A 24,223-nucleotide genomic window follows, 5' to 3' on the forward strand; every position below is an offset into this window, starting at 1 on the left:
CAATGTTATTTCAATGTAAATGGCTCATTAGGATCGTCAATGTTAATAGCTCATTGGGATCGTCAATGTTGTATCAATGTAAATGTCTCATTGGGATCGTCGATGTTAATGTCTCATTGGGATCGTCAATGTTATTTCAATGTTAATCTTTCATTGGGATCGTCAATTTCAATGTCTCATTGGGATCGTCAATGCTATTTCAATGTAAATGTCTCATTGGGATCGTCAATGTTATTTCAATGTATAAGTCTCAGTGAGATCGTCAATGTTAATGTCTCATTGGGATCGTCGATGTTAATGTCTCATTCGGATCGTCAATGTTATTTCAATGTTAATCTTTCATTGGGATCGTCAATTTTAATGTCTCATTGGGATCGTCAATGCTATTTCAATGTAAATGTCTCATTGGGATCGTCAATGCTTTTTCAATGTAAATGTCTCATTGGGATCGTCAATTTGAATGTCTCATTGGGATCGTCAATTTTAAGATTTCATTGGGATCGTCAATGTTAATGTCTCATTGGGCTCGTCAATGTTAATGTCTCATTGGGCTCGTCAATGTTAATGTCTCATTGGGCTCGTCAATGTTAATGTCTCATTGGGATCGTCAATGTTAATGTCTCATTGGGATCGTCAATGTTATTTCAATGTTAATCTTTCATTGGGATCGTCAATTTTAATGTCTCATTGGGATCGTCAATGCTATTTCAATGTAAATGTCTCATTGGGATCGTCAATGTTATTTTAATGTTAATCTTATATTACGATCGTCAATGTTAATCGCTCATTGGGATCGTCAATTTTAATGTCGCATTGGGATCGTCAATGTTATTTCAATGTTAATGGCTCATTAGGATCGTCAAGGTTAATAGCTCATTGGGATCGTCAATGTTATTTCAATGTAAATGTCTCATTGGGATCGTCAATGTTAATGTCTCATTGGGATCGTCAATGTTATTTCAATGTTAATGGCTCATTAGGATCGTCAATGTTAATAGCTCATTGGGATCGTCAATGTTGTATCAATGTAAATGTCTCATTGGGATCGTCAATGTTAATGTCTCATTGGGATCGTCAATGTTATTTCAATGTTAATGGCTCATTAGGATCGTCAATGTTAATAGCTCATTGGGATCGTCAATGTTGTATCAATGTAAATGTCTCATTGGGATCGTCAATGTTGTTTCAATGTAAATGTCTCATTGGGATCGTCAATGTTAATGTCTCATTGGGATCGTCAATGTTATTTCAATGTATAAGTCTCAGTGAGATCGTCAATGTTAATGTCTCATTGGGATCGTCGATGTTAATGTCTCATTGGGATCGTCAATGTTATTTCAATGTTAATCTTTCATTGGGATCGTCAATTTTAATGTCTCATTGGGATCGTCAATGCTATTGCAATGTAAATGTCTCATTGGGATCGTCAATGTTATTTTAATGTTAATATTATATTACGATCGTCAATGTTAATCGCTCATTGAGATCGTCAATGTTGATGTCTCATTGGGCTCGTCAATGTTAATGTCTCATTGGGATCGTCAATGTTATTTCAATGTTAATGACTCATTAGGATCGTCAATGTTAATAGCTCATTGGGATCGTCAATGTTATTTCAATGTAAATGTCTCATTGACATCGTCAATGTTGTTTCAATGTAAATGTCTCATTGGGATCGTCAATGTTGTTTCAATGTAAATGTCTCATTGGGATCGTCAATGTTAATGTCTCATTGGGCTCGTCAATGTTAATGTCTCATTGGGATCGTCAATGTTAATGTCTCATTGGGATCGTCAATGTTATTTCAATGTTAATCTTTCATTGGGATCGTCAATTTTAATGTCTCATTGGGATCGTCAATGCTATTTCAATGTAAATGTCTCATTGGGATCGTCAATGTTATTTTAATGTTAATCTTATATTACGATCGTCAATGTTAATCGCTCATTGAGATCGTCAATGTTGATGTCTCATTGGGCTCGTCAATGTTAATGTCTCATTGGGATCGTCAATTTTAATGTCTCATTGGGATCGTCAATGTTATTTCAATGTTAATGGCTCATTAGGATCGTCAATGTTAATAGCTCATTGGGATCGTCAATGTTGTATCAATGTAAATGTCTCATTGGGATCGTCAATGTTGTTTCAATGTAAATGTCTCATTGGGATCGTCAATGTTAATGTCTCATTGGGATCGTCAATGTTATTTCAATGTTAATGTCTCATTTGGATCGTCAATGTCAATGTCTCATTGGGATCGTCAATGTTAATGTCTCATTGGGATCGTCAATGTTATTTCAATGTATAAGTCTCAGTGAGATCGTCAATGTTAATGTCTCATTGGGATCGTCGATGTTAATGTCTCATTGGGATCGTCAATGTTATTTCAATGTTAATCTTTCATTGGGATCGTCAATTTTAATGTCTCATTGGGATCGTCAATGCTATTTCAATGTAAATGTCTCATTGGGATCGTCAATGTTATTTTAATGTTAATCTTATATTACGATCGTCAATGTTAATCGCTCATTGAGATCGTCAATGTTGATGTCTCATTGGGCTCGTCAATGTCAATGTCTCATTGGGATCGTCAATGTTATTTCAATGTTAATGGCTCATTAGGATCGTCAATGTTAATAGCTCATTGGGATCGTCAAGGTTATTTCAATGTAAATGTCTCATTGACATCGTCAATGTTGTTTCAATGTAAATGTCTCATTGGGATCGTCAATGTTGTTTCAATGTAAATGTCTCATTGGGATCGTCAATGTTAATGTCTCATTGGGATCGTCAATGTTATTTAAATGTAAATGTCTCATTGGGATCGTTAATGTTATTTCAATGTAAATGTCTTTCTGGGATCGTCAATTTTAATGTCTCATTTGGATCGTCAATGTCAATGTCTCATTGGGATCGTCAATGTTAATAGCTCATTGGGATCGTCAATGTTATTTCAATGTTAATGTCTCATTGGGATCGTCAATGTTAATGTCTTATTGGGATCGTCAATGTTAATGTCTCATTTGGATCGTCAATGTAAAGTTCTCATTGGGATCGTCAATGTTAATGTCACATTGGGATCGTCAATGTTAATAGCTCATTGGGATCGTCAATGTTATTTCAATGTTAATGTCTCATTGGGATCGTCAATGTAAATGTCTCATTGGGATCGTTAATGTTATTTCAATGTAAATGTCTTTCTGGGATCGTCAATTTTAATGTCTCATTTAGATCGTCAATGTCAATGTCTCATTGGGATCCTCAATGTTAATGTCTCATTGGGATCGTCAATGTTATTTCAATGTATAAGTCCCAGTGAGATCGTCAATGTTAATAGCTCATTGGGGTCGTCAATGTTAATGTCTCATTTGGATCGTCAATGTAAAGTTCTCATTGGGATCGTCAATGTTAATAGCTCATTGGGATCGTCAATGTTATTTCAATGTTAATGTCTCATTGGGATCGTCAATGTAAAGTTCTCATTGGGATCGTCAATGTTATTCCAATGTAAATGTCTCATTGGGATCGTCAATGTTAATGTCCCATTGGGATCGTCAATGTTATTTTCTCATTAGGATCGTCAATGTCGTCAATGTCGTTGACACATCAATAGGCCGACGAGCATGGATGAACTTTCTTTGTATGATTTTGCTGCAGTGTATACACTCAGAGCAGGTTCCATAACTCAGCGCAAACAGAGGGCCATAGTTCGCATTTTTTCTAGACTTAAATTAGGAACAACATTGCAGGAGACTGAAAAGTATTATAAATTGTCAGCAACTGTTTTTCTTCCACGGAGAAATTCTCCTGAAACGCTGATCGAAGGCTATATGAAAATGAAGAAAGTGCAGGTTCTGATCTTTAATGAAATGTTGATGATAGGTCTCTCGATGCTAGCGAAAATATCGCAAAGACTTCAGGAAGGTAAAGGGTCATCTGCGGAACCATTTGGAGGGTATATTTGTCTGAGCGAAGCGAAGACATATGAGGTGAAAATGAGAATTTTTGCTCGACGATAACTCAAAAATAATAATCACGATTTTGATGAAATCTTCAGAATAGCTTGCTATTAGGGTCGAAATTTACTGTATAGTTTTTGATGAAGATTGGCCCAGTCTTGAAATTTGGGGATATTTTCTATCAATAGAGGGCGCCAAAACAATTTGTCACTTTATGCATAAATTGACACAAATGGGCAAAAACGGGTAAAAATTAATTTATTTCGCATTAAGACTCTGTTAGTTTGTAGGGACATAAAACCTGAGTCCGTTTGTACGATTTAAAAATTTCTCTGATCCACAGTTTTTGAGAAAAGCCAGTTCAAAGTTGAAATTTCGATCGCCTTTGTTAAATTATAAAAGTAATGTAAAAGTAAATGGTGTAGCTTTTGATGGGCAACCAGAAAAAACACTTATTTTGAGTAACACTACTTCCATAATTGAACAAAGCCGATCCAAGTTTCAACTTTGGCCTCGATTCTATCAATCGGAGAATTTATTTAATAACTCTAATGTACTAAATTTTTATTCTTCTACAAACCTACCAAGACTCAAAACTTAACTCGAATGCTCGACTTTTTGCCTGCACTCTTTTTAAATAAGAACTTCTTTCGATAAAATCAACACATCAAATTAAAAATATTTGAAATTGCATAAGAAAAGCTCAGACTACACTGTTTGCAGTAAATCTAGTAGATATTTCTTCGGAGATATGCAACAATTGCCACCAGTCCAAAATAGTGTTTGGTATAGTGAGATAGAAAACCCTAAAACCGCAACGGGAAAACTTCTGTCTGGAACGATTGAGCGGTACTTTAAACTAACTACGTGTCATAGACAAGCAGGTGACGATCAGCAAAATTTCAGAGAACTATTAGATGGTGTAGCTCTTGGAACTATAACCGATAATATGTACAGTCTTTTAATGTATAAAACAATAAGTGCATTAGATGCATCTGAAGTTGCAGGTTTTAGAAATGCTGTGCATATTCTAACAAAAATTCTTGTGAAAAAGTACAATGAAGAACACTTGAGAAAAACTGGTATCCTGTTGCGAAAATACCGGCTCGTCATAATTATCCTCAAGGTGCCAATGCTACAGAAGATCAAGCTCAAGGACTAGCAAACGAATTATATTTGTCTGTTGGTTGCAAAGTAATGTTGAGATCAAATTTGTGGACTGAATGTGGTCTCGTAAATGGCTCTATGGGTATTGTACGTAAGATTAGGTACATAGAGGGTGAAAGGCCAACCTCATTGCCTGCGGTAATTATGGTTGAATTCGAGAAATATAATGTTCCGACATATGTTGATGGTTATGTGCCAATAACACCATTAAAAAGATTATGACAGGTTGGGGGAGATACGGTCACACGTACTCAATTCCCTTCAGCAGTTGCACATGCTATCACAGCACATAAATCGCAAGAGCTTACACTCGATAAAGCTGTCTTAGATATTGGTGAGACTGAAAAAACATTAGGATTAACTTATGTCGCACTCGGTAGAGTTAAGACGCTCGAAGGGCTTATGCTTATTCATCCATTTGAGAAGAGGCGGATAGATGCTATTTCCCAATGTAACATGATGGGTCCTAGAACAAGATTTCTTCAACAAAATTCATCTGAAATTTTGATATAAGACTGATTCCTGTGAATATCTAAAGAATAATTGATGAAAACTGACAGCCTGATATTGTTTTTTGATCATTTATAATAAAATATTTTGATACATCATACATTTATTTCATTTAAAAAAATTATTGCACACTGAATCGCGACGCAAGCTCAGACTACGCCGCTTCACGGCTGACCAAGTACTAAGTAAGAACCATCTATCGCGATTCGTTAAAGAGATATCATTTAAAAAAATTCGTGTATTTTCAACTTTGGACGGCTATTGTGGCCGAACGGCAAATCGCACAGAGCCCATTATAAGATCAAAACTAGTGATTCTTCATGTTCTATCAGAAAATTAATATTAAATGCAATTTGAGATCGGCAAATTTGCTGTCATACACCCCTTTGGGACACCGTGTTGCTCAAAATTAATTTTAGAAAATAAAATAAATCAATCTCATTCATAGATGAGAATCGTGTTTTCCATAATCACATAATTTTAATGTAATAAAAATAATAGCTAAAAGTAGAAATTAGAAATGCAAATAGAAGACTTACAATGATTGCTAGAGTTGAAAGGGTTATAATGGTTACGTGAATCCTTTGATTACTTTGCATAGAGCAAATGCTTCCGCATTACAATCTTGAAAATATTATGGGGTCATCAGACTCACGTTCAATGCTAATCTCATTTTGTTTGGATGGTTAATATGTTGATCATTGCTCTTTTTGTTAACATGTATGCAAGTTTGATAAAACTCATGAAAAGGACAATGTTCAAAAACTTTGATTTCACCGTTAAGAGTTGTGACTTTGTGAGTTTTTAGGGGTATAAAACTGAGTCTGTCAGTGCTATTGAAAATTTGTTTGAGTCGCCAGTTTTTCATAAAATTGAGGTCAAAGTTGAAGCTATGATCGCCTTTATTTCAATAATAAAACTAGATTTTTTCATGAAACTCATTTTCCTGGTGTAACTTTTGCTGATTAACCAGAAAATGAAGTTATTTTTAATGAAAAATTCTTTGTTCAGATCAAAAACAGATCACTTCGATTTTCAGTTAAATTGACCGTTTTTTGTAACCGCTTGAGTTAGAGATCGGAAACTCATTTTTTACCGGCAAAACTCATGGGTGAACATGTTGAGTCAGCCAATTTTTCCGAATTAAACTGAAAATTGAAGCGATCTGTTTGATCTGAACAAAGAATTTTTCATTGAAAATAACTTCATTTTCTGGTTAATCAGCAAAAGTTACACCAGGAAAATGAGTTTCATGAAAAAATCTGGTTTTATTATTGAAATAAAGGCGATCGAAGCTTCACGATAAAAAAAATTAGTTGAAAAATCATCAAAAAGGTTGGTTCAGAACGGAAAAGTTGAATCAAAGCGGACAAGATTGTCCAGACACGGACATCTCATAACTACTTGAATCTTATGCTCAAAATCAAAAAAGATATTCATAATTCGCAAAATTGCCTCACGCGATATGCTCAGCTCTAATTTTCATTGATGAAAAATGAGTTTCAAATCTCTGTCTCTCAAGGTCACAGAAAATGCTCTAATCAACTGAAAACGAGTTAATCTATTGTATAGAAACAGAGGATTCCGCTTAAACTAAGTACATTTTCGGTTGATCATCACAATTTTCTTCAAAAAATGACTGGCAAAAAACCGCTTTTCTTTTTCGACAAAAGGAGATCGAAGTTTAACGCGGAGCTCAATTTTTGAAATCTACCGATCAGATGTTTTTTTAAATAACACTTTTGAACTCATTGATTAAACAAATTGTTTGGGTGATTAGTGATTGTTATTTGCAAGAAGATATTCTTTATAAGTCTTTTGCTGCTTTAAAAACTTTTTACAATCAATGTTTCTGAAAATGAAAATTGAAAATTCCATGACCAGACAGGTTTTCACTCATCACCTTCATCACATCGAAGTGAAATCCATCAAACTTTAATTTTGAATAGTATAATAGCACTTAATACCTACCTTAATTATCCTTCCTTACTTACCTTCTATTCTCTTCATGATTAATAACCATATCCAATACAGTTGAAAGTATCGCAAAGAAATAAAAACAATTTCTTCATCTCGTGAGAACACGAAATATAATTTCTAAAGCTTTCCTAACATTTTCTGTATACTTAAATGCGAATGTTTCACCAGTAAAATTCGTTACTCCATTAATTTGAGACATGTTTGCGAGTCATTCGGTATGACTATTGTTTTTATTACTAATCTTGTTCTTCTAAGTGAATGAATAAATGAATTTTCCTATTTCTAAGCTTGCTATAAATTATTGCAATCTAGACAAGTTTATAAAAGAAATCGCTCAATTCTAGTAAATTGCCGCAAAGGAATGAAACACTGTTCTATCCAAAGTAAATCTGTTGAAGATTTCATGCTTAAATCTCCTTCATTTGAATTTAAACCATCTTCACAATCAAAAGTTGAATCATCTATAGCTATTCTAGTAAAATATTTCATTCACATGTTCCTTTTTTTGATAAATAGTAATAAAACTGTCTATCCTTTATCAAGATTATTTAAAGTTAATTGTACAAGAATAATGTACGTTCAAAATGGATTCTACATAAAATATTCCTTTTCTTGGTTTGTCTATATTGTGTCACTTCCGATACTAATTTTCGGAGCATTGCGATTCTTCTTCTTGATTTTATACCCTCATCATCCATATTACTCGAAAATTTTGGCTGACTTTAGTCATCACATGGGTAAAGCATCTTTCTGGTTTTTAACTGCTTGTTTTGGCTGGGCTTCAGCAGCGATCATTTCACGATGCCTCCTTGAATTGTCCAATTATCGAAAAAACTTACAACATTGGATCAAACCACTTTTCTATCTTGAAAATCCCTATTTGAGCTCAGACATTAAAACTAGAAATGCTTCCCATTTGACACAGATTTTACTCGCTTTCAACTTAGTTGCTGGCGCTATTTGTGCAGCTTCGATCCACCTTCCAATAATTATCAGATCACAATTGGAATGGTTACCCCTTACATTGATTTTAACATTTATTGCAGGCATTCAGGGCTACCTCATTGCCTCTTACGAGATGAATTTTACGATTTTGAACGCATTCTACCTGTACATTTATGGTCGTAAATTCGCTCTCCTCACTGAAAATGCTATAATCTTTGCTTATCCAACTCAATCGGAGTGTTATGATCATTTGAATTCATCCCTGGAACGTTTCACATCTCGACTTACCTTTTTGACTCAGAATGTGGATAAAATCAACCAATTCATGGAAAAAACTATAAGTATCATCTTTGTTGCAACTTTTATTGCTGAAGCCATCTGTTTGTATTGCATGTTTTTCGTCCATCTTAATGGGTCGACAAAGTATATCATTCAAATTCTCGGTATCCTAACGATACTTTATGGGCAATTGATTTGCTTTATTTCGGGAACTTATGCTCAACATAAGGTAAGCAATTACTCAAAAACTAAAGGACATTTCAGTTAATTCGTATGGTATCTTTTGGCTATTACTCGGCTCTCAGTCGTCTCTAGGTTATAACGTAGCTCAAATACTGATTTGCTGTGCTTTTATGCTAAAGGCTGTTTCAAAAGTAAAGAGACAAATTAGTTTAGTTTAGGCTATTAATACGTACGAAATGAACATTTGGCTTTTATCATGTTTTCTGATCGCCAATTTATTACTCAGTATTCCAGTCTTTCAACTCCAAACATTTAATTGCATACTATATATTGATAATACCAATATCAGGGAAACATTCAACCTCAATAAATTAATTTGACGCATTCGAAACTATTAACAAAAAAACTATTAATAAAAACCTTAGTTTTAACTCTCATTTTTATTATACTTAATCATTTAAGGTATGACCTACAAAGCTTGTCACCAATCATTTTATACCATTTTTAATAAATAGCTGTTGAGAACCCAATTCCTACGAACAGCCAGATTTTAAATTTCATAAATTTGAATGCTTATTGTTGGATTGACCTTTGTTTATCGCATACAATGTATCTCAAACAACGCTTACAATTATTTATGGTCGTATTCCGAGAAGGGTTGATGTCATAGACCCTATTGAAAGATATGTGAAATTGAACAAGAAAATGACACGTCAACTGTTCATTATTCGAATGAGAATATTTTAACAAGTTTTTCGTGTGGCTTGATTAAATAATGTTTAAGACGCTTCTTTTATTGTGTAGTCGAGTTTATGAATGTTTTTCTTTTTATTCTCATTTATTCAGCTGAACTCGGAGCTATTATCTGTTAATCCTTAAAATTGATTGTTTTTTGCTTTTCAATTTCTTTTATTTTTACCCGTCGATAGTTTCACGATTGTGTAGCCCAGTTACAGCACTTGAATGAGTCCAAAGCAATGCAAAAGACCCTCGCATTGAGATTCAAAGCTTTGGTAACTACGGAATATCTCACTGGGCGTAAATTATTCAGGATATTGGCGAGCATTGATACTTGTACAATGAACTTGATAAAGGTAATTTTTAATATCCAGTAGAACCCTGAAAAAATTCGTGAAAATGTCCATTCCATGCTTCGTTTGAGAGGCCATTTTTTTAGTTTTACGCTATTTTATCATTGAAAACAACTTACTACATCCACTTACTACACTCAAATACATGCAAAGCAAGTTTTTTAATTGTTCTAGCTAATTCAAAACAAAGCTTGCTATGCTGGAATCGATTGGTGAAGTTTATTTTTACTCTAAAATCCACCGATTGTGGGATATGAGGTCATTCATCCAGTTTTGAGAAATCAGACAGTGATTTGAAAAAATTGTGCTTTGAAGTCTTAAGTTGGAACCAAAATAACAGTCCAATCGTTGCACATTGGTGATTGGATAGCTGGCGCTGATATTTTGTCAAAATAAGCGTCAAATTACAAATACCTTACTGTACAAGACCTAAATTAACAATGGATTAGCGATAGAATGAAAAAAGTCCAAAATTTAAACTTCCCATAGTTTTGAATAAAAAATTGGTACTCGATCGATTGTGATCAAAATCTACCAAATTCGTATTCAATGAGTAACCTATAAATTTCTAAAACAATATAACTTGAAATCGAATCAATAGAGTAGAATTCTAGGTAGAGATTCGTCATAAAAAACATTCATTTTTATGAAACCTAATATTTGTAAAATATCTATAGATTGTTTCTTTCGAGATGCTATTTTTAAGTTTACCCTGTTTTATCATTAAAACATGTTTTTTTATTTGAACCTCACGTGAGCATCGACTAAAAATAATGCATTTTAATTCTTTTTATTGATTTGATTTTTGAAAAGGAGTACTGCCAAAAACTCAAACATGCAAGTTAAGAGTTGAGACGCTGTAGATTTATTTGGATGTAAAAAAACTAGCCAATTAGTGCTGTTTAAAAATTCCTGCGCTCGACAGTTTTCGACGAAAGCGAGATTAAAGTTGAAATTTTGACTGTCTTTTGTACATTTAGCCACCAGAATTTTTCATTAAAATCGTATTTCTAATATAAATTTTGGTGATCAACCAAATGTACTATTTTGAGAAAAAAATACCTAAAATAAGCATAATAAAAATAAAATAAGCATTGGTTGATTTGATACTTGCTTTATAAAAGCAAATTATGATCTTGAATCATTCAATTTTCAATCAACTCAGTCCATAAAAAAATCTAGTTTTGTTTATGGAATGTTGACTGTAGGCGCGCCCATTCTTGAGATGTCAATGTTTAAAGTTTTGAGGCCAATGGCTAAAATCAAGAGAGCTATAAATTGTAAAAAATGTATTTGGTCGTTGACCAACAATTTTTGTCCACGAAATTTGCAAATCTTGCGCTCACGAAAAGCAAAACGTTAAACCAGAAAAAAATTTGATTTTGATAAAAATCTGGTAACTAAATGAAAATTATAAGTACCAACTTTGACCTCGTTTTTATCAAAATTAATGAATTTTAAATACACTAATGGGCTCGGTTTTTATGTCCTACAAACCTACAGCGTCCCAACACTTAACTCATGTGTTCTAGTTTTTGGCAGTACTCCTTAATGTTAATGTACATATCTATTGCCTACTATAAAATACTGTTAGATTGATATTGCTTAATTTGTATATTTTTAATAAATCCTAGATTCAAGTTGAGATAGCGATGCTTCTTCTAATGATTATCGCGAATGCCAAAAGATGATAAAAATGCGAAGCAAACTTTCCATCAACTTAATAATGTAAGTAACTTTGTTTTCACCGTAGTCGCGCGTATTATAGCCCTGGGCGCCAAAATGAATTAGGCATTTTTCTAGGTGTTTTTTAATAGAAACAGTGACAATCACAAAAAAAGAGTAAAAAAGGTCAAAACGCTCGCTTTTAAGGTATTGTTTACATTTTGGTAGACATAACTGTGAAGAAATGGCTCTTTAAACTGGGCAAATTTGCAAAATTTAGCTTCTCAATATTTAGCCCATGGGCTCCTCGAACGAGTACCTATGGACTAAAAGATGAGAACCACGCATTTTAAGCCCGAGCTATAATACGCAAAACTACGGTAATAACTAAATGTTTAGGAACAAGATTCAAGTTGATGTTTTGAATTATTTAAACAATGCACGATAATCTGTTGAATATTAAGTTATGATATTATTTTAGTTAGTTGTAGTTTGCATGAAATTAACGATTTGTTTTGCGTTTTTCTGATATTCAATTAATTTTTGTTTTCTCAACATTTCAACAGGTTCGTTAAATTAGTAAATGTAGTAAGGCCAATAAACAGTGTTGAACACAAGAAACAGCATTGGAAATAAAAATCGACAAGTTCTATCGATTCCAGATGCTTTGGGTACATCACCAAGTTGGTAACGCACATAATGATCATTACCTCCGCCACTACTACCACCGCTGCTACTGCAACCACCGCCTCCATTCGCACCTGCACTGAGACGTGTCAATGTTATTCCAATTGGTTCATTCGGTGGTCCATTAAAGACCATTTTTGTCTTTCCCTCGTCTCTCTTGAATATAAAGAGCAAAAAAAAGATGAAATGAAAAAATCTATTAATTAACAATTCAATAATTTGATCAAAACTTTACTTTAGCTTGGTCAGCTGGATTGTTTGTAGAGTTTGTAATGTTTGCTTTTAAATTGGTAATTGTTTGTCTAAAATGTGACGCTCTTTGTTTGCATTTTTGTCTCCATAGGTAGTTGACAAAGGTAAACTCGAGTAAAGCAGCGAAAACAAATGTAGTGCAAGCACCCATCCAAACGTCAATTGCTTTAATGTACGAAACTGGTGGAAGGTTAGCTTGGATTCCTGAGCCTAGAAATATTTTCAAATCATGAAAGAGTCATTAACTATTAAGATTAAATTTGGAAATTTTTATAATCTGTATGTCTTGACTTTTTGGATTGAGAATGGGTATTTCTGAGAAGGTGAAAGATTTATATTCAGGTTATGCATTATGATGGAATACACAAAAAAATATTAATGGAGCAGGGAGTCGATAAAGACTAACTTATACTTGTATCTAATTATAAGTCATATCTAAATGAAATCATTGTTCCTTTCAGGGAAAATGAAAATGCCATTTTTTGGGGTTTGAGTCCAGGAACAATTGTTGATGCTATGTTTAGAAAAGTTCAGAGGAAACGAATTGTCTTGACTTTTTGGATTGAGAATGGGTATTTCTGAGAAGGTGAAAGATTTCTATTCAGGTTATGCATTATGATGGAATACACAAAAAAATATTAATGGAGCAGGGAGTCGATAAAGATCTAGTCCCAGGATTCAACTGAATTTGCAGTGGATTTGATTGGTATAAAATTATTGCACAAGAAAGGGTTATTAGTCTGATGCGGTTTGTCGTGATATAAAGTGTCCCGAAACTCAATTAAAACATTCAAAACACATGAAAATCGATTAGATGATTAGATGAAGCTATGAAAGAAGCACAGTTTGGTTGGAATAGTAAGGCTTTGAAGATACAAAATGAGGGTGCTTCCGATGAAAAATGGATCGAGTTATCTAGATCCAAAAAAGTCGATTCAGATCCTTTTACATCGACATTTTTGGACTTAATTTGTTCTAAAAATGATCTAACGGCTGAAAAAACATTCACAGGTCAAAAAAAGTCACCGGAAGTGGATCCAATTAACATTTCACCGGAAAAATCCATTGTGACGTCACAAAACGTCACAATTTATTGACATTGAATCGGATTCAATCTCAATAAATTTTTCATCGGAAACACCTTGAATTGAAATAAACGGATTGACTGATCGTCTTAGGGATTAATATTTGGTAAAGAGACGGAACTTCGAGTTAGATGCACAATCAGCAAGCAGCAGCAAGATTGGCATTGTTTGAATCTTATTAATATTGAATTGTTGTTCTCTACAAAAGTTCTCGTATCACTACCAAAAGATGGTGTTATAATACTTACAAGGGAAAGTTCCCAAACGCTACAATCAGAATTGAATGATTTTTGGACTAATCGATAGAGCATGTTGACTTATGAAAAAGTGTAATTTACTTCGTTTCGCAAATGCCCCGTTTAAAAGTTACAGGGTGTCAAACACGTTTTTCCACAGGTTTATGTGCTTAATGCAAGTAATGTAATGATAAAATATGGCTTTTAATATTTCTTAATGTACATTGCATTCAATAGGCTTAACCTATGCAAAAATTGATACTTTGACACCCTGTAACTTTTGAGTGGGACATTTGCGAAACGAAAGGCTTGACAGAGGTTCATATCTGACCCATTTGAAAATTTTGAGGTCAAAAAAAATTAAAAACTAGTGTAGCGTCTGGGAACCTTCCCTTGTTAGATATAATAGCAGTTGCTTAGCAGTATATTTGCATGAATAACTTTGAATCGACGAAAATACTGCTTAACGATTTTTTATTATTATTCACCGTTTATCGGATTTCATTTGACAATGTATGGTATATGCGAAGATAGTATTCTGACTGGGTTCAGTCTGGTGAAGATCCCAATCACTTTTCAAAATTTAGATGTTATATGCCGGTGGCTAACAAAGCAAATCAGTATCATGCACAGCGTTGCCCGAAAGATTGGGCACCAGGACACGTATACAATGTCGAAAAGACGAATTGTGAACCAAACTGTAGATAGAATTGTCTTCTATACAGATCAATAGGTTAACAATATGGTTTATTTAATTCTGAATCTGAGGCCGTTTTTAGCTATCCTTCTTTAAAGTTGAAAAATGTAAAGCAACTGAATCGCACATGAATTATGCCCGAAATCTTAACAGCAGGCTTAAATATAATATCATCAGACAGCTCCTAATTATTATTCTTAGAGCGAATTCCATCAAACTTAACTTCTCATCTATTCTATTCATGATTAATATCCATATTCAATATAGTTTAAAATATTGTAAAGAAATAAGAAAAACATAATTGCTTCATCTCGTGAGTGAACAAAATATAGTTTTGCAAGTTTTCTAAACATTTTCCGTTTACTTGAATTCGTATGCTCCACCAGTAAAATATATGTATTATGTTAGCAAATTTGCGATATGTGTACATACACAAATCATCTTGTATGACTGTAATGCTTTTACTATGAATCTTGATCTGGTTCTTTAAGAATATTGCAAATGAACTTTCCTATTTTAAACCAGTTTTCAAAGGAAATCGTCTAATTTCTTGAAGTTAAAGTGAAAGGATGAAATCTTACCGTGATTATCAAAGTAAACTATTCAAGGATTCCATGCTCAAGTCGCCGTCATTTGAAGTTAGTCCATTGTCAAAATCAAAAGTTGAGTCATTTATTACTATTTTAGTGAAATATTTATTTCAAGTGTTTGTTTCCATAACGAATAATAATCAGATTGTCTATCCTTTATCACGATTATTCAAAATGAATTGTTTAAGAATAATCTACATACAAAATGGATTCTACATCAAATATTCCTTTCCCTGGTTTATGTATATTGTTTCCCTTCCGATAATGATTTTTGGAGCAATACGATGCTTTTCCTTATTATTATATAATAAGAATCCATTTTACTCGAAAATATTGGGCGACTTCAGCTATCACATGGGCAAAGCGTCTTTTTGGTTTTTAGCTTGCTGTTTTGGCTGGTTTTCAGCGGCTATCATTTCACGATGTCTCCTTGAATTGTCCAATTATCGAAAAAACTTACAACATTGGATCAAACCACTTTTCTATCTCGAAAATCCCTATTTAAGTTCAGACATTAAAACTAGAAATGCTTCACATTTGACACAGATTTTACTCACATTCAACTTAGTTGCTGGTGCTTTTTGTGCGGCTTCAATTCATTTACCAATAATTATTAGATCACAACACGAATGGTTACCATATACATTGATTTTAACTTTTACTGCAGGAATTCAAGGTTATCTCATTGGCTCTTACGAGATTAATTTTACCGTTTTAAACGCATTCTACTTGTACATTTATGGTCGTAAATTCGCTCTCCTCGCTGAAAATGCTATAAGTGTTGCTTATTCAACTCGATCTGAGTGTTGTGAACATTTTACTTCATCCATGGAACGTTTCACATCTCGACTTACCTTGTTGGCCCAGCATATGTATAAAATTAACCAACTCATGGAAAAAACTATAAGTACCATTTTCGTAGCGACTTTTATTGCTGAAGCCATCTGTTTGTATTGCATGTTTTTCGTCCATCTTAATGGGTCGACAAAGTATATCATTCAAATTCTCGGTATCCTAACGATACTTTATGGGCAATTGATTTACTTTATTTCGGGAACTTATGCTCAACACAAGGTAGGAAATCAGGCAAATATCTTGTATTCCAGTTAATTTGCATGATATTGACAAAACCAATTGTTTGAGCTTTTGACCAATACCAAATTTTGAAATGAATAGTAGAATTAACGAAATTTAGTTTTAACTAATCTTCTTAAAGATTTACTTTGGTCAAATGGTGAAATGCTTTGTGCATAATAGGAAAATGCTGAGTTAATAAAGGTTCAAATGAGTGACAATTCAATATTTCTCCTCGGTCTAGGGTCAGTTTAGCGAAAGCCGTCTGAGCCAAAAGATGAATGATGTTACTGGTTAATCTTAAAAATTGAGTTTTTTGTACTTTGACGAATGCTTTTTGTTTATTTTTAAATGTTGACAGTTTGACGGGTGCATTGCTCAGTTACAGTACTTGAATGAGTTTAAAGCAACGCAAATGCCACTCTCATTGAGATTCAAAGCTTTGGTAACTACGGAATATCTCACTGGGCGTAAATTATTCAGGATATTGGCGAGCATTGATACTTGTACAATGAACTTGATAAAGGTAATTCTTTGACTTTATAATAACTTGCAGAACCCTAAAAAATATTTGTGAAAACATCCATTCCGTGTTTCGTTTGATAAGCTATTTCTCATTTTTACCCCATTTTATCGTTGAAAACATCTGTTTTCTCTAATTTTTATACTCACGTAATCATCGACTTGAAATAATGATTCTTTATAACTTTTATTGATTTAATTTTTAAAATGATAATCTTATTCGCTATAAAAATATAGTTAACTTTGAGTGTTTTTAATAAATCCTAGATTCAAGTTGAGATAGCGATGCTTCTTCTAATGCTTATTGCGAATGCCAAAAGATGATCGCAAGGTGAAGTAAACGTGAAGTTTTCGCCAACTTAACCATGTAAGTTAATTTTTACAAGATTTGTCAATAATAACTATTAAAATAAATGGTTCAGTAGTAAGTTGTAGTTGATCCATTAAAATATTCAATTAACTCACGATAATTCATTGAATATTCAGGTATGATAGTTATATTGACTGACCAATGTTGATGAAATAGTAATAAGTTGCGTTATTATCTTTCAATTTTTGCACGATTGTAACCAATATATCATTTAGCTTCAAATTAATTATTTATTGTGCATTACATAATAATTAGTTTTATAATCAGTTATGCATTAACTTTTGCTTCAGCAACAATTAATAGAGTGTTTTTCATTTTTCTACACATTTGGAGTTACAAACCAACCATTGATTCTAGGAAGTTAAAACTCGTATGGTATAGCTTAACGGGTTAACAAGTTATCATATGCTTCTTCCCTCAATATCATTAAAGATCATTCTTCAATTTGACCCATGAACTACGACGGTTATTTTCTGCTAGTAGAGTTTTTACACTAACCGGTATCTTCTATAAAGTATTAATAAATAGCAAAAATTTGTTCAACTTTTGTTGAAATCAATTCTTTTGAGAGTAAATGTTTAAGTTGTTATATTTTCGTGACACTAAAAGTTATTTATTTAAGGCAGAAATGATATAAACAATAAACAGTGTAAATAAATTCAAGGTTATATTTAAACTTACTGTCAAGCTAATTAAATGAATAAACTTGAGTATCCTTGAGCACAGAGGTACATCAAAAAAAGTTTTTCTTATGGCGATTTCAACTTTCTAGAGCCAGTAAGCCTCGACTTTTTACCCCAAATGTGTAGCAAAAATAAAAAACACCCTGAACAGTTAAATTATTTTTAAATAGTTTCATCTGTGAACAAAATTGATTAATAAAATCATTGTTTATCCTCCTTTTGGCTCCGAAGAAACCAATTGAGTTAGACACTTTTTGGACACAATTCCATTTTTTAGCATTTGCTCATTTGAAATTTCATTTCATCACATAGTAAAGCTTTATAAACTTGTCGGCAAAAATTTTCATTCATAAAGTTGATAACGAGATTTTTCATCCAAACTTTTAGGAGATCATTTTCTAAAGACAGCCTCTTTTCGTAATCAGATTTTCGATTATCGTTATTGAAATTCCGAAGATAGAGAAAGAATGAGATCGAACCATAAAGATTGGTCAATGTTCGAATTATAGCAATTATATTTTTGTATACAATATTATAATTATAACTTTTTCCTGCTGCATAAAATTATTGTTCTCCTTGATTTTTTTCATTTCTCATGTTTATGTGCTGAATTTACGATTTGTTTTGCGTTTTTCTGATATTCAATTTATTTTTGTTTTCTCAACATTTCAACAGGTTCGTTAAATTAGTAAATGTAGTAAGGCCAATAAACAGTGTTGAACACAAGAAACAGCATTGGAAATAAAAATCGACAAGTTCTATCGATTCCAGATGCTTTGGGTACATCACCAAGTTGGTAACGCACATAATGATCATTACCTCCGCCACTACTACCACCGCTGCTACTGCAACCACCGCCTCCATTCGCACCTGCACTGAGACGTGTCAATGTTATTCCAATTGGTTCATTCGGTGGTCCATTAAAGACCATTTTTGTCTTTCCCTCGTCTCTCTTGAATATAAAGAGCAAAAAAAAGATGAAATGAAAAAATCTATTAATTAACAATTCAATAATTTGATCAAAACTTTACTTTAGCTTGGTCAGCTGGATTGTTTGTAGAGTTTGTAATGTTTGCTTTTAAATTGGTAATTGTTTGTCTAAAATGTGACGCTCTTTGTTTGCATTTTTGTCTCCATAGGTAGTTGACAAAGGTAAACTCGAGTAAAGCAGCGAAAACAAATGTAGTGCAAGCACCCATCCAAACGTCAATTGCTTTAATGTACGAAACTGGTGGAAGGTTAGCTTGGATTCCTGAGCCTAGAAATATTTTCAAATCATGAAAGAGTCATTAACTATTAAGATTAAATTTGGAAATTTTTATAATCTGTATGTCTTGACTTTTTGGATTGAGAATGGGTATTTCTGAGAAGGTGAAAGATTTATATTCAGGTTATGCATTATGATGGAATACACAAAAAAATATTAATGGAGCAGGGAGTCGATAAAGACTAACTTATACTTGTATCTAATTATAAGTCATATCTAAATGAAATCATTGTTCCTTTCAGGGAAAATGAAAATGCCATTTTTTGGGGTTTGAGTCCAGGAACAATTGTTGATGCTATGTTTAGAAAAGTTCAGAGGAAACGAATTGAACTATTGTAAATAAGCGATATCTACGATTGATGAGCTGCACAAATTTTCCTGTTCAATTGAAAATGTTTCAATGATACATGTGTTTTCTTGGGTTCATACTATGCTTGTGTTAGAAATTATGCAAATTATTATTAATTATAAAAAAAGCTTTCAGGGGGCCTCTAAATGTCGTAGAGATTACAAATATCCAAATAGTCTTGAAGAGTTTTGAGATTAATCGTATCATATTTTACTTCAAATCAATAAATTCACTTGTTCAAGTTTTTAGTTTGAGCATCCATGAATAGTGAGTTTTAATCTAGAAAAGGTAAAAAATAATAAATACTCGAATAAAAAATTACCTTTTGACGAAATCGTTAACAAAGTCGTTACTCCAAGAGTAACTCGGGCTGGAATTGCATCGATATCCAGCCAAAACGAAACCCATGAAATGAAAACGATTAGTGATGTTGGAAGGTAAGATTGAACTAAATGATATCCGAGAGATCGTTGTAAATAAAATTCGGCTTTTAGGCAACTATATTCACCTGAAAAGAAGAAAACCAATTTATAATAATTTGAAAATAAGCTTTTTGTTCTAGTTTGGAATTGGAATATTGAGACAACTCAGGCATCTATTACCATACCATGCAAGATATTCAACTCTTAACTTTTTTCAATCATTTCTATCATCTCGAAGAATATCCTCTCGATTGTTACTTAACGAAAAGGACATTTTTCATCTAAATAAATGCATTTGAATGTGATTATTTCACTTAGTCGATCAAATTGACTATTTCAATGTCCATCCAAGGAAGGCTTAAAAAGTAATTAGATAATATTTAGTATGATAATTGTCAAATTGCATGCTCAAATAATCTGTTTCAAGTAATTTTCACACCATTATAAGATTTATTGTTTATGTCTTGCATTTTTCATTCTCCTTTGTATCAAGACAGAACTAAAATGAATAAAACTCCTGCACTTATTTTATCATGAAATTTTTTCTTATTTCTCATTTATTATCATACATAATCAAAACACAAACAAGATAAAAATTTTCATTCCAAATGTGGATAAGCACGAGATAATATTTATGTTTCTTGATCGACTCGGAATAAGAACAAAAGAAATATTAATAACTCCAACAAAAAGAAATCAATTTCGATGATTATCATTAGAATCATTGCTTTCTCTTTTCCTTCCGATCACTCCAAGTTTTATTTTAATAAATTATCATCCGCTGGTTACTCAAGGTCGATTGATGCTAAAACAATCGTAAGAATAAAATAAACACCATGACAATGAAACAAAAATGAACTACTTCACAAGAAAATATGATTTACACCACTTTTCTGCTATCTGTGTCTATCTCCATCTTCATCATGGTTCATGACCAATAAAAAATTATTTTTCATTCAGTTTTTCTTCCAAGTTTTCTATGAAGTTGAATCTAATCATAAGGAAAAAAGACTTTCTTTTACCGTCGGAACAATGAATTTGTGTGTATTGAATATAATTACTAGAACTAGACTACTGTTGATTACAGTGAAGTCTGAGCGCGCATATGACTAAAGTTCTTAGCAATAAGTTTTTACGGGCAATAGCCACAAGAGAACTGTCGTTAGATCGAAAAAGTGTTAATCCAATTTTTATCGATTACTGTTAAGTTTCAGCTCTCTAACTCTTATGGTCACAGAAAGCGGTCGATTTAACTGAAATTGAAATGTTCTGTTGTAAAGAAACAGAATTTTATCCTAAAATAAGTACATTTTCTGGTATATAATAAAAATTCAGACAGATATACGAGTTTAGTGAAATAATCTGCTTCTATTGTACAACTTTGCGGTCCGTTTATCTCAAGCCTAATTTGATCTGTTTTAGAGGAAAAGAAAATGTTATTCCTTGAATAAGTGCATTTTCTGGTCGGCCATGTAAATTTATATCAAGAAAATGAGTTTCATGGAAAAGTCTACTTCCATAGCTGAAGAAAAGATGATCGAAGTTTAAACTCTGACCACGATTTTATCGAAAACTGTCGATCGATAAATTTTGTAATAGCACTAATTGACTCAGTTTTTAAGTCCCTACAAACCCAAAAAGGTCCGAAAGTTTTTGCCCATAGTTATCCCTATTAATTTTTGACAAGTGACATCTATTTTTAATCAAAATTACTAATTTCGTAAAAGTGGGCCAATCTCAACCAAATTTTCGTCTGCAATGCTCCATAACATATCGAAGCTGTATATAAAATTTGGTTGAGATTGGCTCAGTAGTTTTGGCTCTAGAGTGGGTAATATCCGCACGCTTTTCATAATAAAGCCTTCGCTTACGCTCAGACAATAAGACTGAAAACATTTGAGTTTGGGATTTGAGTTGAAAGATAATTATGAATGTTCGTAATGTAGTTATTTAATGTTTTCTTTTGAACAGATAATAATCCGTGCATTGTAAAACAAACTAATCGAATAAATACTCTTGATAACTATCAATCTGCGTGTATTCGGGGTCTGTTGACACAAAACAGAATTGCTAAAAATGACAGTAATTTTGTATAAATTCAGTGACAAAAATTAATTGCGTCCAATAGATGATTCCGAATATTTTTATGTTACAAAAAAGAGTGAAACTATAATAATTGGACCCTAGGATGAAATCTAGTTCCTATCCAACAAGAAATCCATTTATGTTACGATCAAAATTTTGGAAGCGCAATCCCAGCTGACCAAAGCGATTCAATGTTGCTTTGACTAAATAAGCAAGTCGATTCGCATTTCGGTCAAGAATTTTGGCAAAACTTTAAAGAGACACAAGAGAAATAATGTTCAGATCCGTTCAATAATTAGGTGAGACTCTTTGGGATTGAAAATAATAATAATCTCCTACCTTGATTAAATGAATTTGTATTAATATTACGAACCATTGATAAATAATTTAAATAATCAAATGCATTTTGTTCACTTATATTTTATTTCAGATAGAAATGGAAATCAAAATTGAACATTGATCATTAAATTATTCACAGTTGAAAGCGTTGAACTGTCATATTTTCTCTGAAATTCAGTCTAAATGATTGAAAGTTTCAGTGAACGAAAGCAGCCCATAATTTTCATCAATTTGTTGTTTATAAGATTATTTACACATTAATTAGTCGACTTCGAACATACTCAGACAATAAACTCAAGGTACTAAAAGTTTTAGTCTAAAACTGACCAGAATGATCATTGTTGAGGTTAATAGTTAAACTTTTATTTACAACATCAATTGATGGTCTGAACTCCAATGTTAAGGGTGAAGGCAAAAAATGCAATAAGAGTGTCGTTAAGATGATTTAACCATTCAACTATAGATGTTGATGATAAAGTGTAGCATCATTTAGATTATTAAGGGTTGAAAAAGAAAAAAAATCGTTTCAATTTCTGCTCTGTAATTTTTCAAGTGATCAATTTAAAAATTCAAAAAACTTTCGACTTTTGTCTAAGTTTTCAGATGTTTGAATCCATTTTATTGTATTATACTTTTCCTACCATAACCATCATCATGTTGGGTGTTGACAACAAGTCAACCAACAACGAAACGGAGACTGAGAAAAAAAAGATTAAAAAAATCAAAGGACAAAAGTTCAACATTGATCCATATTATGGACAGCATCAAAGTCATCTGTAATGATCATTATTCTGATGACTTTATTTTCACTCAATAATAAAAAAGTCAGACCAATGATGAAGTGAAAAAAGAAACTTCAATTCACGTTTGTCATTTTTCCGTTTACTTTTTCCTTTGCATTCTTTATTCTTCAATCTTGATCTTTATCACAGCACCTTACATGCTTATTAAATTGAGTCAAAACGAGCAAATATTTTCTCTTTCATTTATTGTCTTTTCTTTTCATCTCTTTTCATTTTCTTTTCACCTTCCATCTGCACATCATCATCCACTTATTCAATGGAGTTTACCTTTTTTTACTTATCCATTCCTAGTCATTCTTATGCTTTCTCCTTTTTGTAGCAACATTTCATCTAAAAACATTTCATGGATTCTTTTCTGGCCATCATGTTTCAAATGTCGTCTCAAGTTGAGTTATGTGACAATTACAAATTGCTTTTGGTTACTGTGGTCATCCACCTATTCAGCTCATCCATACTTGCATGTCACTTGTTTGTCCATCTTTTAATTAGCAACTTTGTTTGCTTTGTTTTCTTTCCCTTTGAGCACTTTTTTTACACTTCAAACATTTCATTCAACTTGATTTGAAACCAGAAAACCTTGTTTGATAGGTTGAAAAGTCTACAAGCTTGGATCAAAATCAATTTGACCTCAACATTGGAGTAGGTTTTGCCTTGATTCCAAGTTTTTTTCGAGCACTGAGCAATTTCACAGCAACTGATCAAAACTGATCAATCAAAGGCTCTCAATGAAATAACTTCCTTGATCATGTAACATTGTTTTCTTGGAATAAATTGTTCAACATTTTTACGCTTTTTTTATGTTTGTGTTTATATTTTTGCTCTTTTCTATTTCTTTGCTTTTCTATTCTCATTGAAACATATTGACTTATAAACAGCATTCATTTCATGATAATTCATTGTTACCCATGACATTCATGGCTAGAAGAATAAGGAATGAGTAAAGAAAAATACATTTTCTGTTAGACTATCATCAATTTTATTTT

General features: G+C 32.6%; 2 protein-coding genes across 2 annotated transcripts in view; one reads left to right on the forward strand and one right to left on the reverse strand.

The window, feature by feature from the left end:
* The first annotated feature begins 4,710 nt into the window (after positions 1 to 4,710).
* LOC149094305 (ATP-dependent DNA helicase PIF1-like) lies at positions 4,711 to 5,639 on the forward strand. The gene is made up of 3 exons (XM_089266118.1): positions 4,711 to 4,966; positions 5,086 to 5,264; positions 5,352 to 5,639. The coding sequence occupies exons 1-3, from the start codon at positions 4,711 to 4,713 to the stop codon at positions 5,637 to 5,639; spliced, it is 723 nt and encodes a 240-aa protein (XP_089122244.1).
* Positions 5,640 to 12,231: 6,592 nt separating this feature from the next.
* LOC107370334 (glycine receptor subunit alphaZ1-like) overlaps positions 12,232 to 24,223 on the reverse strand; it is a 30,654-nt gene continuing 18,662 nt past the window's right edge. The window contains exons 7-11 of the mRNA XM_015938333.3: positions 19,914 to 20,099; positions 19,007 to 19,233; positions 18,667 to 18,927; positions 12,702 to 12,953; positions 12,232 to 12,622 (exon numbers count right to left, since the gene is read on the reverse strand). Coding sequence (XP_015793819.2) covers positions 12,356 to 12,622; positions 12,702 to 12,953; positions 18,667 to 18,927; positions 19,007 to 19,233; positions 19,914 to 20,099 — 1,193 coding nt within the window. The 3' untranslated portion in view covers positions 12,232 to 12,355. The remainder of the gene's footprint in view (positions 12,623 to 12,701; positions 12,954 to 18,666; positions 18,928 to 19,006; positions 19,234 to 19,913; positions 20,100 to 24,223) is intronic.

The sequence above is a fragment of the Tetranychus urticae genome, chromosome 1, assembly GCF_039701765.1.
Source record: "Tetranychus urticae isolate SD_2017Ah chromosome 1, NJAU_TeUrti_SD_1.0, whole genome shotgun sequence".
NCBI classification, from domain to species: domain Eukaryota; kingdom Metazoa; phylum Arthropoda; class Arachnida; order Trombidiformes; family Tetranychidae; genus Tetranychus; species Tetranychus urticae.

Bases quoted from the DNA above. Each gene is read 5' to 3' on its own strand.
- LOC149094305 (XM_089266118.1), top strand. From the start codon at position 4,711: ATGCAACAATTGCCACCAGTCCAAAATAGTGTTTGGTATAGTGAGATA. The intron at 4,967-5,085 runs GTTTTAGAAATG...ATTATCCTCAAG, and splicing joins AGATGCATCTGAAGTTGCAG to GTGCCAATGCTACAGAAGAT. The intron at 5,265-5,351 runs GTAATTATGGTT...AGATTATGACAG, and splicing joins GGCCAACCTCATTGCCTGCG to GTTGGGGGAGATACGGTCAC.